General features: G+C 45.8%; 1 protein-coding gene across 1 annotated transcript; it reads right to left on the minus strand.

Annotated features, from left to right (window-relative positions):
• Positions 1-5132: 5132 nt before the first annotated feature.
• On the minus strand, positions 5133-16736 carry ACBD7 (acyl-CoA binding domain containing 7). The gene is given in 4 exon segments (NM_001258175.1): positions 5133-5453; positions 5541-5603; positions 5771-5888; positions 16686-16736. Coding segments are annotated over 4 exon segments (267 nt in total). The 5' UTR covers positions 16698-16736; the 3' UTR covers positions 5133-5379.

The following is a 16736-nucleotide window of genomic DNA, read 5'->3' on the forward strand; positions in this document are numbered from 1 at the left end:
TTATCAGTTTTTTCCTTCAGTTAGTTTAATGGTGAAGATGATTAACAGGGGAAGTGCTTGAAGTAAATGATTGTTTCAACAACACACCATGGCTCAAAGCTGGATCTCATTCTTTCAAATGTAGAATAGCCCCATTTAGTAAGAAAACGTAATCTACTGCTTTGTTAAAAGCAGATAACCCTAAATAATTATTGTCACCTGTATAGGCAAGTCCTCAGAATGCCCATACCCCAGCCCTCTAAGGAGTTTCTTCTACGCCACTTGCTGGCCGGGAAGGGAGAGAGGGAGAGTGGCTCTGCCACCCTGGCATGACTGGCTGGGACCTGGGTCCAGTCCCCCCAGTGGACAACCAATCTAGAGTCTGGCCCGTGACAAAGGGAGTGGCCAAGCACAAATGTCGCACCTAAGAGGCTGCCTCAGCCTCACTCAGCAATAACTTGAACTTGACTTAGGGAGAAAGCACAACAGCTGGAAGTAAACAGGAACCAAGAGAAAAAGAAAAGCAGAAATAGGAGCCAGGCACAGTGGCTCAACACCTGGAATCCCAGCACTTTGGGAGGCTGAGTAGGAGGATCATTTCAGGTCAGGAGTGTGGGAGACCCCTGTCTCTACAAAAGATTTTAAAAATCAGCCAGGCATGGTGGTGTGCACCTGTGGTCCCGGCTAGTTGGAAGGCTGAGGCTGAAAGATTGCTTGAGCCCAGGAGGTCAAGGCTGCAGTGAGCTAAGATCATGTCATTGCATTCCAGCCTGAGTGACAGAGTGAGACCCTGTCACACACAAAAAAAGTACATAAGGCCTTAGTAAATAAGGTTAAGGAAAATGCATACAGGTGGTATTTTCCAAAATTTATCACTCTTTTTAAAAAAAGTACAAAAAATATAAAATTAACTATTTGGGGGAGGCACTTTGAGTTAGAATGCAGGTAATAAATTTAGGCTACAATTAGCCTTAAGCAAATTATGTTGTAGTATGTGTTGTACTTTATCCTTTAATTTGATACTATTTTCAGGGTTCCCTTACTGAAAGATTGGTACGAAAGTAATTGGGAGGTCTGGCGTGGTGGCTCACACCTGTAATCCCAGCACTTTGGGAGGTCGAGACGGGCGGATCAGCTGAGGTTAGGAGTTCAACCAGCCTGGCCAACATGGCGAAACCCCATCTCTACTAAAAATGCAAAAAAATTAGCTAGGTATGGTGGCGGGCGCCTGTAATCCCAGCTACTAGGGAAGCTGAGGCAAGAGAATTGCTTGAACCCAGGAGGCAGCGGTTGCAGTGAGCCAAGATTGTGCCTCTGCACTCCCACCTCAGCCACAGAATGAGACTGTCTCAAAAAAAAAAAAGTAATTAGGATTTGTGATTATTAATTTGAAAAATGTTTAGTGGATATAGTCTACAAATTGAAGTTTCATGATGGAACCAATGCCAGGCTTTGGGGGTGAGCTTTTTCCCCTGCAACTCTACCTGGGGGAGGTGAAGTCCATATGGGAACAACTTTTAGGAGTTTTCAAGCCCTCAACTCTAAGACACCAAGTCTGTCATTGCTGATGTCTTCTCTTTGAAGAAATTAGGCCTTGATATCCTTGTGGAAGACGTCTATCATTAGGCGAAATTTAGAAAGATAAGAATTATCTTGATTGCCAAAATTTTCCCGATGAGAAATCAACCTTGGTTTTTAAAACTAAACTTTTTGAGATAACTGCAGATTCCCTTTTATTTGTAAGAAATAATACAGAGAGATTTGTGTAGCCTTTAACCCAATTTCCTTTAATGGTAACTGTTATAGGAAATATAGTGTAATATCACAAGCAGGATATTGGTGTTGCTACAATCAGGACACAGAACATTCCATCACTGCAGGATCATCCCTCCTGCTGCCCTTTTAAAGCCACACTAACCTCCCTCCTCCCTGGCAACCACTATTCCATCCTTTGTGTCTATAAATTTTCCCCTTCAGGAATCCTGGCTGGACCCGGTGGCTTAATACTTAATAATTTAAGTTATTAAGTAACTTAAAAAGCAAGTTACTTAACCTTATTAAGCCTTATCTGTAGAGGAGCGAAAATAGTTATCACTCTCAAAGGGCTGTTCTAAGAATTGAAAGAGAGGCCGGGTGCGGTGGCTCGTGCCTGTAGTCTCAGCACTTTGTGAGGCCGAGGTGGGTAGATCACCTCAGATCAGGAGTTCCAGACCAACCTGGGAAAACATGGTGAAACCCTGTCTCTGTGAAAAATACAAGAATTAGCCGGGCATGGTTGCATGCACCTGTAGTCCCAGCTACTCGGGAGGCTGAGATGGGAGGATTGCTTGACCCTGGGAGGCAGAGGTTGCAGTGAACTGAGATGGTGCCACTGCACTGCATCCTGGGTAAAAGAATGACACCCTGTCTAAAAAGAAAAGAAAAGAAAAGAAAAAGAACGTTACATAAATGGAATTATACATGTAACGTTTGGGGACTGGCTTTTTCTGCTCATCGTAATTCCTTGGAAATTTATCTAGCGGACCTAGACAGTTCTGTTGTTGTTGTAGCAGTAACATGAAGTTGATCTATTTCTCTGGTCATACAATTCCAAATCTAAATTGTTATGTGGGGAATAGAGGTGCACTGTTTTGGGGGGATATTTATCTTAAGAAATCTCAAACAATTTTTTGAATTGTTAACAACAGACTCTTCTTTCAAAGAGCCTGTGTACCATCCAGAAAGACTGAGTCCGGGGCCAATATTATATTCCAGACTCTTTTTACTCTGATAGAACTGAACACATGGGGTACAGTAGTGGTACAGTTTATCACTAGATACATTTTAGTTTGCTTTTTTATTTGTCTTAAATGTAAAAATTTAAAGAAAAACAGGAGATATTTCTATGGTGGCTTTTTAAATTTCTTTAAACTGCTATAGACAGACTTGTAAATTTCTTTTTTTTTTTTTTTTTTTTTTTTGAGATGGAGTCTCGCTCTGTCACCCAGGCTGGAGAGCAGTGGCGGGATCTCTGCTCACTGCAAGCTCCGCCTCCTGGGTTCATGCCATTCTCTGCCATTCTCCTGCCTCAGTCTCCCGAGTAGCTGGGACTACAGGTGCCCGCCACCACACCCGGCTAATTTTGTGTATTTTTGGTAGAAACGGGGTTTCACCGTGTTAGCCAGGAGGGTCTTGATCTCCTGACCTCGTGATCCACCCACCTCAGCCTCCCAAAGTGCTGGGATTACAGGCGTGAGCCACCGCACCCAGCCTCTCTTTCAATTCTTAGAACAGCCCTTTGAGAGTGATAATTATTTTCCCTCCTCTACAGATAAGGCTTAATAAGGTTAAGTAACTTGCTCCAGGTCACCTAGCACGTTCACAGATGAATGAGGACCTGAACCAAGTATGTTCTCTGGTTCACAGTCTCTGTATCACTGTGACCTCAAAGCCACATGGTGTAAGGAGGGAACAGTCTTACCATTGATTCTTTTTTTTTTTTTTTTTTTTTTTCTGTTTAAGAGACGGATAACAATTTTTGTATTTTTAGTGGAGATGAGGTTTTGCAATGTTGGTCAGGCTGGTCTCGAACTTCTGACCTCAGTGATTCACCCGCCTCGGCCTCCCAAAGTGCTGAGATTACAGGCATGAGCCACCACGTTCAGCCTTGCCATTGATTCTTAATAACCTGTTTTTATTTCACCAGTAACATTAACTCTTTGTAACAGAACAGATGAGCCAAAAGAACAAACAGCTGTTCAAATCTGTACACATATTACCAGGGTGAGACTTTCTAAAAAGTCAAACAACAGATGTGGAGAAAGGGAATGCGTATACACTGTTGGTGGGAATGTAAATTAGTACAACCTCTATAAAAAAACAGCATGGGAATTTCTGGCGGAACTAAAAATAGAACTACCATTCTACCCAGCAATCCCACTACTGGGCATCTTCTTAAAGGGAAAGAAGTCATTCTATCCAAAAGATACCTGCCTTGTATGTCTATTGCAGCATAATTCACAATAGCAAAGATATGGGATCAACCTAAGTATCTATCAGCGGATGACGGGATAAAGAAAACGTGGTATATGTATACCAGGGGATATTACTCAGCCATAAAAGAAAATGTTGCAGCAACATGAGTGGAACTGGAGGCTATTATCTTAAGTGAAAAAATTCAGAAAAAAACAAAACAAAACAAAACAAAAAAACAAGAAAATAAAGATTTTTAAAAACCCTCAGAAACAAACAAAAGAAGTACCACGCTTTCACTTATAAGTGGGAGTTAAGCAGTGTGAACAAAGGGTCCTGGAATGTGGAATAATAGACACTGGAGGCTTGGAAAGGTGGGAGGGCGTGAGGGATGAGAAATTACCTTTTGGGTACAATGTACCGTGTTTGGGTGATGGTTACACTAAAAGCCCAGATTTCCCCACTACACAATATATCCATGCAACAGAACTGCACTTGTGACCAGGTGTGGTGGCTCACACCTATAACCCCAGCACTGTGACAGGCCAAGGTGGGCAGATCACCTGAAGTCAGGAGTTCGAGACCACTCTGGCCAACATGGCAAAACCCTATCTGTACTAAAATACAAAAATTAGCCAGCCAGGGTGGCAAGCGCCTATAATCCCAGCTACTCGGGAGGCTGAGGCAAGAGAATCGCTTGAACCCAGGAGGCAGAGTTTCCAGTGAGCCGAGATCGCACCACTGTACTCCGGCCTGGGTGAGAGAACGAGACTCCTCAAGGAAAAACAAACAAGCAAATGAACAAAAACTGCAGTTGTCCTCTCTAACTCTATAAAGATAAAACACAAAATACTTTTCTAAAAGAACTTTTTTTAATTTTAAATACCTTAAGTTCTGGGTTACATGTGCAGAACGTGCAGTTTTGTAACAGAGGTATACACGTGCCCTGGTAGCTTGCTGTACCCATCAACCGGTCACCTACATTAGGTATTTCTCCTAATGTTATCCCTCCCCTAGCCCCCCACCCCCGATAGGCCCCGGTGTGTGATGTTCCCCTCCCTGTGTCCATGTGATCTCACTGTTCAACTCCCACTTATGAGTGAGAACATGCTTGGTTTTCTGATCTTGTGATAGTTTGCTGAGAATGATGGTTTCCAGCTTCATCCATGTCCCCGCAAAGGACAGGAACTCATCCTTTTTCATGGCTGCATAGTATTCCATGGTGTATATGTACCATATTTTCTTAAAAAGAACTTTAAAGACACCTGGTTTAAGCAAGTACAATTGAGTAAACTATGTAGTTTCAGTATGCTCCTAAGTATTACAATTCATGCTAATAGCAAAAATCTACATGATACATCAAGTTAGCAGTGTGGCTCTCCCTCTAAATGTTAGGTCATGATAGCATTAGGAAGGCTTCAAAAGCAAATATTCCTTGTATGCTGTATTCTAAATTCCATATTTTTCTATCAGCTCCTTTGCTTTAGAAATATAGGCACTCATCGCATCTTCTGTCGACAACCCTAGAAAGATACAAACAGGTTATCTCCCTGATTGGTGCATGGGGAAATTAAGAAAGTTTGCCATAAACTTGTGAAAGACTAAAAAACCTTTTTTGAGGTTCCATGCCTCCCATTTGGCTTTGCCTTTTAAATCTAGCATTCCTGGACACTCTGGCAAGAGAAGGAGAGATGCGTTTGCAAGTTAACATTTTACTGTGCACTTCTATACACGTTGTTCAAACAGAGTATATTATATTTTAAGTAATGATATACTATATTATATAATTATAATATATTAATTGTAACATTAATATATTAATATTAATAATATGTAATACCAATATTAATGTCTCCAATTATCGCTTGTTTGTAAAGCCCATAGAGTTCTTTCAGTTCTCCATCATCTGGTCTTGCTTTCAGCTTCCTCACATCTTCTGCAGCCCTGTCAAAATCAGCCTAAAGGGAAAAAAAAAAGGAGCATTTTACCACCAAGGAATAGGAACTCGAAGAGCAGGAAGAGGAAGGTTTCAAACAGAAATGAACTTCTGCTGCTCTGGTTCTATCAGAATGATCTTAATTTACTTGAATTCCTAGGAGTTCACCTCTCCTGGGACTTACCTCATATGAAGAACTACAGAAAATTCTTAATACGGAAAATGTTCCGTTTACCCTCCTTTTATTTTTTTATTTTATTATTATTATTTTTCAAGCCAAGGTCTAGCTCTCTCGCCCAGGCTGGAGTGCAGTACATTGGCACCGTCTCCACTCACTGCAACATCTACTCTGGGGCTCAAGCCATTCTCCCACCTCAGCCTCCCAAGTAGCTGGGACTACAGGTGTGCACCACCAAGCTCAGCTAATTTTTGTATTTTTGTAGAGATGGGGTTTTGTCATGTTGACCAGGCTTGTCTTGAACTCCTGACCTCAAGTGATCTGCCCACCTCGGCCTCCCAAAGTGCTGGGACTACAGGCGTGAGCCACAGCACACCTGGTGAGTTTGCTTTTTCTTTTTTTTTTTTTTTTTTTTGAGATGGAGTCTCACTCTGTTGCCCAGGCTGGAGTGCCATGGCAAACTCTCGGCTCACTGCAACATTTGCCTCCCGGGTTCAAGTGATTCTCCTGCCTCAGCCTCCCGAGTAGCTGGGATTACAGGCACCTGCCACCATGCGTGGCTAATTTTTATATTTTTAGTAGAGACGGGGTTTCACCATACTGGCCAAGCTGGTCTTGAACTCCTGACCTCATGATCCACCCACCTGGGCCTCCCGAAGTGCTGGGATTACAGGTGTGAGCCACCATGCCTGGCTGCTTTTTTTTTTTTGGCATTATTGATACTCAATGGAGTTTTCTCAATGACCTCACAGATGCGTCCTCCCTCTTCTGCCTCAGTCCTACTTTACTACATGCAGGGGCTTTGCTACCGGTTAATACCATCGTCTGGGGTGTTTCTCTTCCAGTGCCCTCATGCCTACATTCTTTAATATTAGCATTATTTAGACCTAGTCAGCTTCTGAGGGTAATCAATATTCCTGATCTGGTTGAGTTGCTTGTACAGATTCCTTTTCACACTAGACCTAAATTATAAGATTTATTGCAAATGATTTCTAGAAAAGAGGAGTTGCTTAGCCAATTTAGAGCTGATTAGGGAAAACTGTATACCAGTATACTTGAGTAGTATGTTTTTAGACTTCCTGGAAACGCTATATACAATGTACTTAAGCCTGGCATGGTGGCTCATGCCTATAATCCCAGCACTCTGGGAGGCCGAGGCAGGGGACCACTTGAGGTCAGGAGTTCGAGACCAGCCCAACCAACATAGCAAATCCCTGTCTCTACTAAAAATACAAAACTTAGCTGGGCATGGTGGCGCACACCCGTAATCCCAGCTGCTCAGGAGGCTGTGGCATAAGAATTGCTTGAACCTGGGAGGCGGAGCTTGCAGTGAGCTAAGATAACGCCACTGCACTCTAGCCTGGGCAACAAAGTGAGACTCTGTCTCCAAAAAAAAAAAAAAAAGAAAGGACTTTAGTAGTAAGGCTTGTCCCAAGTTAACTCTGAAAATGGGGACCTCCCAAACCCCGCAAGACCCTCAGGCTGGCCCAGGGTTCAGCCAGTAGCTGAAATAGACAAGGAAGTCCAGTGTACTCTGGAGTCTGAGGGTTCCCAGATGCTTTATCCCTTTCTCTTTCTAACCTCTTAGTTTATACTCTATGAAGGGCTTCGTGATTATTTTCCTTTATAGATTTTTAAATTAAACTGTGTCTTATGTTATTTTTTAAAACTCAGGATAAGCAGGAATTGTCCGTAGGCTGGCTGTCAAACAGGGGAAGTTCAAGGATGTATGCTAGCTGGCCCCCGCCCCCCACACTTCTTCTCTGATGCCAGAGCTCCCTTTGGATCCAAAGGCCTAGGAGAGAAAGTGGATAGCCCCAGTGTAACCTCAGTACCCTGTGGGCTCAGCAGAGTGACTGGCTCAAGTTTCCTTCCGGCCCCAAAGACAGGCAGTACTGTGGCCAGGTCCCCCTGACGGCTGAATAGGCAGGCCGCCATAACAACCGTGTCAGCACTGAGTGGTTACATTAAATATTAAAAACGGAAAGAGCCAGCGCCCTCATATGAAGACTCCAACAAAAGCCCACCAAGAGTTTTGCCCAGGCTCTTCCTGGGGCTTGAGGCATAACAACATAATGAAGGAATTCTTAACAGGACCCATTTAGGATTAAACAGGTTTTATGGGGGTCTGAAGAAAATCCCCAGACCTCCACAAACAAGTTTTACTGGGATCTGAAGGAATTCCCCAAACCTCCATGATTTAGCAGGAAACGAGGGTAATCACTCCAGCACCTGGATCCATCTAGATTAAGGACATTTGCTGAGGCTCCAGAGGAGGGTCTTCAGGACTCAGCCCTTAGTTATAGATTAGAAGTTAGTCACTTAAGGCTTTAGATGAATGCACACTTACATGCAGACATATAACTTAGAAGGCATATAAAGCTCTAGAAACCTCTGTAATTTTGAGTTGGCTTGGCAATCATTTCCAGGCTTTCTCCTTGTACCCAGATACAGAAACCAACTCTCTCCTTTCTCAGTTTATCTGCATCTCATTATTGAGCTGAGAGAATAAGCAGCGCGGCTCTCAGTTTGGTCCAGGAACAGTAGTACATGCAGAACAGTTGTTTTGTGAACAAAATCACCTGTAAGTTGGAGATCAGGGTCTTCAGCCTAAATAACCTTGAACCTGGCCCATCCTCCTACCCAGTTCCACACAGGGGACTGAGAAGCACGGGGACATGGAATAAGGGGCGCCTTGTCTTCTGAGTGTCTTCCTAAGAAACTCTTGGCCGCTTTATACTAATGCCATGGTTAAGAACATGGCTCTGGAGCCAGTCTGCCTTGGTTGGAATCCCAACTCCATCACTTAAGTGCTGTGTGACCAGGCTGGGAGCAGTGGCTCACGCCTGTAATCCCAGCACTTTGGGAGGCCAACGCAGGTGGATCACCTGGGGTTGGGAGTTTGAGACCAGCCTGACCAACATAGAGAAACCTGTCTCTACTAAAAATACAAAATTAGCTGGGCGTAGTGGCACATGCCTGTAATCCCAGCTACTTGGAAGGCTGAGGCAGGAGAATCACTTGAACCCAGGAGGTGGAGGTTTCAGTGAGCCAAGATCATGCCACTACACTCCAGCCTTGGCGACAGAGCAAGAATGTCGGGGGAAAAAAAAAAGTACTTGCAATAAAGCAAGACATAAGAAACACTTTTAGTTTATGTTTTAGCAAAGAAAGCAAATTCTTTTTATACACTTAGCTTGGTAAGTTGTATAGAAAAAATAAAAACTAGAAAGATATATACTAAAAATATGTAAACAGTAATTGCCTCTGATTATTGGCAAGTTATGTAGTTTTAAAATATTTTTGTACTCTGCAAATTTTCTATAAAGTGCGTGGACTGTGTTTATAATAAGAACAAAATTGAAATGCTGAGTGGCCAGAGTCGCTACAGGGCAAGGCTATTCAGAAGGGGTGTAGGACCTTCCTCTGCAGGTTTATAGGCCATCTCAGGTGTTCTGTTTGCTGTAACGTCTCATGTTATTTTGCAATGACAGCAACTAGACTCCTTTTGATGTGCCAAACCTTAATTAGAATTCTAAGCCTTTTAAAAAACCCATATAAGGGCTGGGTGCAGTGGCTCACGTCTGTAATCCCCGTATTTTGGGAGGCTGAGGTAGGTGGATCACTTAAGCTCAGAAGTTCGAGACCAGCCTGGCCAAAATGGTGAAACCTGGTCTCTACTAAAAGCACAAAAAAATAGCTGGGCATGGTGCCTCACACCTGCGATTCCAGCTACTCAGGATAGACTGAAGCAGGAGAATAGGTGGAACGCAGGAGCAGAGGTTGCAGTGAGCCAAGATCCTGCTACTGCACTCCAGCCTGGGTGACAGAGTAAGACTCTGTCTCAAAAAAATAAAAATAAAAAATAAAAAAAGATCTAATGAAAGTCCTAGACCCCTCTGCACATTAAAGCTAAGCCCTGACACAGTTTCCCATGCCATTTCAGGGGTCCCCACTCTTTCTCCCTATGCAGGTAGGGAAACCAGTTCTAGAGCAGTGGTCAGCATTATTCGCTCTGTCCAGCCTGTCTAGTTCTGGCACCCCAATGCAATACATTCCTGTCTTAAGGGGCTCTTCTGATGCGCCTTCCTGCAGCAGGCCTTTCCCATCCCAACCATGATAGGCTGGAGTACAAACAATATTGGCCTTGGCCAGGATACTCAGGTATGACTTCTAGCTGTGAGGCACATTGCCCTGAGACTCTATCCAAGAAACAAAGATCCTCTGAGTTGCAGCTTCAGTCGCAAAAAGAGTATCAGCCTCAGCGGGAAGGTGCCAATGTGTCCAGAATTGGTGGGCTCTTGGTCTTGCTGACTTCAAGAATAAAGCCGTCGACCCTCACGGTGAGTGTTACAGTTCTTAAAGATGTTCCTTCTGATGTTTGGACGCGTCTGGAGTTTCTTGCTTCTGGTGGGTTCGTGGTCTCCCTGGTTTCAGAAGTGAAGCTGCAGACCTTCGCCGTGAGCGTTACAACTTTTTAAGACGGTGCGTCTGGAGTTGTTCATTCCTCCCGGTGGGTTCGTGGTCTCCCTGGCCTCAGAAGTGAAGGCCTCAGCAGACCTTCGTGGTGAGTGTTACAGCTCATAAAGGCAGCATGAACTCAAAGCGTGAGCAACAGCAAGATTTATTACAAAGAGCGAAAGAACAACCACGCCACCGCACACAAAGGAACCCAAGCAAGTTGCTGCTGGCTAGCGCGGGCAGCCTGATTTTATTCCCTTATTTGGCCCCACCCACATCCTGCTGATTGGTCCAGTTTACAGAGAGCTGATTGGCCTATTTTACAGAGAGCTGATTGGACCGTTTTGACAGGGTGCTGATTGGTGCATTTGCAATCCTCTAGCTAGACAAAAGCTCTCCAAGTCCCCACCAGACTCAAGAGCCCAGTTGGCTTCACCTAGTGGATCCCCCATGGGGGCTGCAGGCGGAGCTGCTCGCCAGTCCCGAGCCGTGCCTGCACTCCTCAGCCCTTGCGCGGTGGATGGGACCAGGCGCTGTGGAGCAGGGGGCGGTGCTCGTCGAGGAGGCTCGGGCCCAGCAGGAGCCCATGGCCGTGGGGAGGCTCAGGCATGGCGGGCTGCAGGTCCCGAGCCCTGCCTCGTGGGGCAGCAGCTGAGGCCCAGCGACAACTTGAGCGCAGTGCTGGCGGGCTGGCACTGCTGGGGAACCTGGCACACCCTCTGCAGCTGCGGGCCCAAGTGCTAACCCCCTCATTGCCTGGGGCCGGCAGTGCCAGCCGCTCGGAGTGTGGGGCCAGCTGAGCCCTCGCCCATGCCCACCAGAACTCCCGCTGGCCTGTGAGCACCTCACAGCCTTGGTTCCCGCCTGTGCCTCTCCCTCCACTGTTCCCCGCAAGCAGAGGGAGCCGACTCCAGCCTGGGACAGCCCAGAGAGGGGCTCCCACAGTGCCGTGGCAGGCTGAAGGGCTCCTCAAGCACTGCCAGAGTGGATGCGGAGGCCGAGGAGGTGCCGAGAGCCAGGGCTACTAGCACGTTGTCACCTCTCACTAGGGTTAAGGATGATTTATAATTTTTTTTTTTTTTTTTTTTTTTTTTTGAGATAGAGTCTTGCTCTGTTGCTCAAGCTAGAGTACAGTGGCACAACCATGGCTCACTGCAACCTCCACCTCCTGGTTCAAGCAATCCTCCCACCTCAGCCTCCCAAGTCGCTAGGATTACAGGCATGCGCCAACATGCCTGGCTAATTTTTTTGTATTTTTAATAAAGACAGGGTTTTGCTATGTTGGCCAAGCTAGTCTCGAACTCCTGAACTCAAGTGATCTGCATACCTCCACTTCCCAAAGTGCTGGGATTACAGGCGTGAGCCACCATGCCCGGCCAAGAATGCAAAATATTCTTGATTTGATTCAATGGACCCTGCCCTCCCAGAGCTCATCTCACAGCTCATACTAATTAACAAACCTACTTACTGAACACCTCCGATAGATCAGGCCTTTGCCAGGCAAATGGGCAGGCACAAGGCAGTGTGCTTGAAGGTGCTCATAGCCTGGTAGGAAATGAACAGGGCAAGGGCAGTCACATGGGACTTGCTGCAAATAAGGTGCAGCAGTTGCTCTGGGAACACTGGAGGTAGCGCAGAGGGGAAGGTACGGAACGGAAAAAGCTGTCCCTGAGATGAGATGGTGATTGTGCTGGGGGGTTCAGGTCTGCGTTTGTTGGGTGCAGAGGGGCAGGGAAAGCTGCTCCCAGCAGTGTGGACAGAAATTACTGGAGTTCAACATAAAGGCTGTGTGGGGTTGCATGAATACTCGTAAATAAATAAACAATAAATAATCACCTTGGCAGCACCCACAGGGCCTCAGGGACTGCTGGCGGGTGGCGTGAGCCTGGTCTGAGTCTATTAAGAACATCCTTGTTGGATGGTTAATGAGTGAGCAGACTTTAGGGGGATCAGAAAGTTATCATAGGTGAGATGCAGCTTTAAATATAGAGCTATGAACATTGAATTCCAAAGCATTCTTGTTACCAGTGGACAGTGCCCAAGTTCTTGGCATTTTTAACAAAAAATTGGAGAAAAGGCACAAAGCAAGGAAAGAAAGAAGCAACAAAAGCAGAGATTTATTGAAAGCGAAAGTACATTCCACAGGGTGGGAGCAGGCAGAGTACAGGGACTCAAGAGCCCTGTTACAGAATTTTCTGCACTTAAATACCCTCTAGAGGTTTCCCATTGGTTACTTGGTGTGCATCCTATGTAAATGAAGTAGTAGCCTGCAATCAGAGGCTAAAGTGAAGTTACAAGGTTACACTTCTATGCAAATCAAAACTTGGCTCACGATCAGTCTGATTGGTTGGGGAAAGCAACCAATCAGAGGCTGAAGTGAAGTTACAAAGTTACATTCCTATGCGAATGTCTGATTGGTTGCAGAAAGCAACCAATCAGAGATACATTCGATTTTCCATCTGCTACACAGAGAATGGGGAGGAGGTTGCAAAGGGAGCAGCCGCGGGTCTTTTTATTACATAGGTGTGGAAAGTTGGGGTTTTCCTTTTGATTTAGTTCTAGGAAGTCAGTGTGAATCGGCCTTAGGTTCTTAGGTTCTCTGCCTCCAGACCCTATTCTCCTGCCTCATTCCGAGAGAAAGGCATCATAGTTTTGCAGTATCCTACGCTGCTGCAGAGCTGGAGTTGCTGCCTTTGGCAGGAACTGCAGCCTCTGCTGGGCTGACTTCTCCTGAGCGAGGGGTCCTCAGCATCCTAGTTGAATGTTTTGTGCATGGTCTCCCCCGAGATCTCACCCGAGCTTGAGATTCTGCAAGACAAACTGCCTTAAGGCTACTACTGCAACTCCCTGGACTCCTTCCTGTTCATGCTTTTGACACAAGGCCCCCTCGCCCCACGTTTGGCGTAGAAGTTACGCCAGCATCGCTCACCCTGGGTACATCCTGGGTGCATCCTTCCATGCTGATTAGGCGGGCTGCTGTGTAAACTGCCTTTCACATTTCAGCCTCACTGAAGACAGCCTCTGAGGGTGACTCACCTCATCTGACTTTACTTTCTGCAGCCAAAGAACATGGTCATCCCACATAGGGGGTTGACAAGGTCTTCTCAAGCAATTCTTTCCCATCGCGCAACCCAATTAAGAAGATAAAAAATTCTCACACTCAAGGAACTGCAGGGTTCTTAGGTCACACAAATGTGGGCTAGGGGAAGAGGTTAGTCTTTTTTGCCAATTGTTAAAATCATCAGTCCCCTAGATTTGAAAAGATACATCTTCTGGAAGAAGTCTGCTTTTTAGCTTCATCATCTAGGAAAGAAATTTGTCCATTTAGGATAAACATCAGCTCTCCTAAATGCTTTGGTGAGGACAGAAACGTATTGTAAATTTTCAAATAAAATCAGGAGGCTATAGCTGAATTAGAAATTCCATTTGTTTTGCTACTCCAGTGACAGTCTACTTATTCTTGTATAAATAAATAGCAGTCTAGGGACCCTGAACTAGTCACCTTTCCTCTAATTTCCACTCAATGAGCATCTTGGCAGAACACTAGTACCAATATGATCCCTGCACATGCCAGTGAGGTAATAAAGACAGAAGAGGTTTCAATATGTCAGCCAGGTATTACTTGTCATTCTTAAAAGTTACTTTCAGCTGGGCGTGGTAGCTCACATCTGTAATCCCAGCACTTTGGGAGGCTGAGGCAGGTAGATCTCTTGAGGTCAGGAGTTCAAGACCAGTCTAGCCAACATGGTGAAACCCTGTCTCTACTAATAAAACAAAAATTAGCCGGCCGTGGCGGCAGGCACCTGTAATCCCTGCTACTAGGAGGCTGAGGCAGGAGAATTGCTTGAATCTGTAAGGAGGAGGTTGCAGTGAGCCAAGATCACGCCGTTGCACTCCAGCCTGGGCAACAGAGCGAGACATCACATCGGAAAAAAAGTTACCTTCCTCCAATATTAACATGCAAATGCATTGTTAGTAGATAACATCATGGGTCGATATTAATACTCCTTAGCATACTGCTTTCCTGTGACATCCCTAAACTCTTAATTCCTCATTGCAAGTATTTCAAAAGCAAACAACAACAAAAAACCAAAGTACTAAGCTAAAAAGGAACCTTTCAGATCTTTCAGGAACTTTTAGAAGAACGTTTTGATCATTTTGGGGAGAGTTCAGTATAAACACATAAGTCATGCATAAGAATATTTGAGTCAGGCACAATAGCTCACGCCTGTAATCCCAGCATTTTGGGAGGCTGAGGCGGCAGATCACCTGGGGTCAGGAGTTCGAGACCACCCTACCAACATGGAGAAATTCCGTCTCTACTAAAAATGCAAAATTAATCGGGCATGGTGGTGCATGCCTGTAATCCCAGTTACTCCGGGGAGGCTGAGGCAAGAGAATCGCTTGAACCCGGAAGGCGGAGGTTGCGGTGAGCTAAGATCATGACATTGCACTCCAGCCTCAGCAACAAGAGTGAAACTCCTCTCTCTCTCTCTCACACACACACACACACAAACAGCCAGGTGTGGTGGCAGGTGCCTGTGGTCCCAGTTACTTGGGAGGCTGAAGTGGCAGGATTACTTGAGCCCAGGAGTTCAAGGCTGCCCTGAGCTGAGATCACGGCATTGCACTCCAGCCTGGGTGACAGAGTGAGAGCCTGTCTCAAAACAAACAAACTAAATGTTCCACCACAAGCTTATCCTTATTGGACTTTTACCACATGTCAGACATTGTTTTAAATGCTTTTTTTATATAACTCATTTAATGTATCTCTCCTCCATTTTTAGATAAAGAAACTGAGGCAGGGAGAGGGTAACTATGTCACAGGCTAAGTAGAAGTGAGGCACAAATTTGAACCCAGATGGCCCTGGAGTATGTATTATAACTTTACCCAGGATAGCGTCTTGCCTGACTGAAATGGTTAAAGAAGTGAGCCACGTTCTATGAAACTTTGTGAGTGTAAAAGATTACATTTTAGAGGCCGGGCGTGGTGGCTCATGCCTGAAATCCCAGCACTTTGGGTGCCCAAGGCGGGTGGATCACTTGAGGTCAGGAGTTGAAGACCAGTCTGGCCAACACAGTGAAACCCCAACTCCACTAAAAATGGAGAAAAATAGCCAGGAGTGGCGGCGCACGCCTGTAATCCCAGCTATTCGGGAGGCTGACATATGAGAATCGCTTGAACTCGGGAGGCGGAGGTTGCGGTGGGCTGAGATTACACCACTGTCCTCCAGCCTGGGTGACAGAGTGAGACTCCATCTCAAAAAAAAAAAAAAAAAAAAAAAAACCACGAAAATTAGCCGGCCGTGGTGGCATGCACCTGTAACCCCAGCTACTGTGGAGGCTGAGACACGAGAATCGCTTGCACTTGGGAGGTGGAGGTTGCAGTGAGCAGAGATAGCACCAACTGCAACTCAGCCTGGGCAACAGAGTGAGACTGTGTCTCAAAAAAGAAAAAAAAATTACATTTGAGAATATTTAATAATGAGAAAATGCTCATATTACTGTGTTAAGTGTAGGAATAAAACTGTATATACACAATAATATCATAGGTATGTGTGTAGATAAATGCCACACACATACACACATGGAAAAAAACATACTAGGACATACTAGGAATTACCCTAGCATGTTAGCAGTGGTTATCACCTGGGTGAAGGAATTATGATTGGATTATTATCAGTAATTATTAGTTTATGTTTGTTGTCTTTTCCAAAGTTTTCCACCCTTAAACATGTTTTTTCACATTAAAAAAACAGTATTTTTAAATCGGAGCCTCGCAGATCTCTTCTGCTCAGTATGACACTAAGAGAGGTCCTGGAGGTCTCAACGAGCGAAGGGGAGGGAGCGGGGGATGAGACCCGGTGATCTCGACTCCCTCTCGGAGACGGAGAGAGGAGGCCCGCTCCGTGCTCCTCCGTGCTCGTGCCTTGCCTGCTTTTCCGCTCACGGTCGCTCACCCGACCCCTGGGGTCCAGAACGGTTGCCCTGGGAGCCCCGGCTCGCCGTCAGCAGGCACAGGTGCAGTCTACACCGCCATCTGCGGCGCTGGGGAAGGAGTGGGCGTGTCCCCTGGGTCTCCGCCGACCGCTCCCGGGGCGCCACGCCCACCGCGCGCCCCACTTGAGCACTCCCCTCGCGGAGCGCCCCTCCCGCGTGGCCTCCCCAAGCCCCGGGTACCTGCAGGGCCATGGTGGCCGCCGCCGCGTTGCTGCTGCAGCTGTTATCCGG

The sequence above is a fragment of the Macaca mulatta genome, chromosome 9 (genome assembly GCF_049350105.2).
Source record: "Macaca mulatta isolate MMU2019108-1 chromosome 9, T2T-MMU8v2.0, whole genome shotgun sequence".
Lineage (NCBI taxonomy): Eukaryota > Metazoa > Chordata > Mammalia > Primates > Cercopithecidae > Macaca > Macaca mulatta.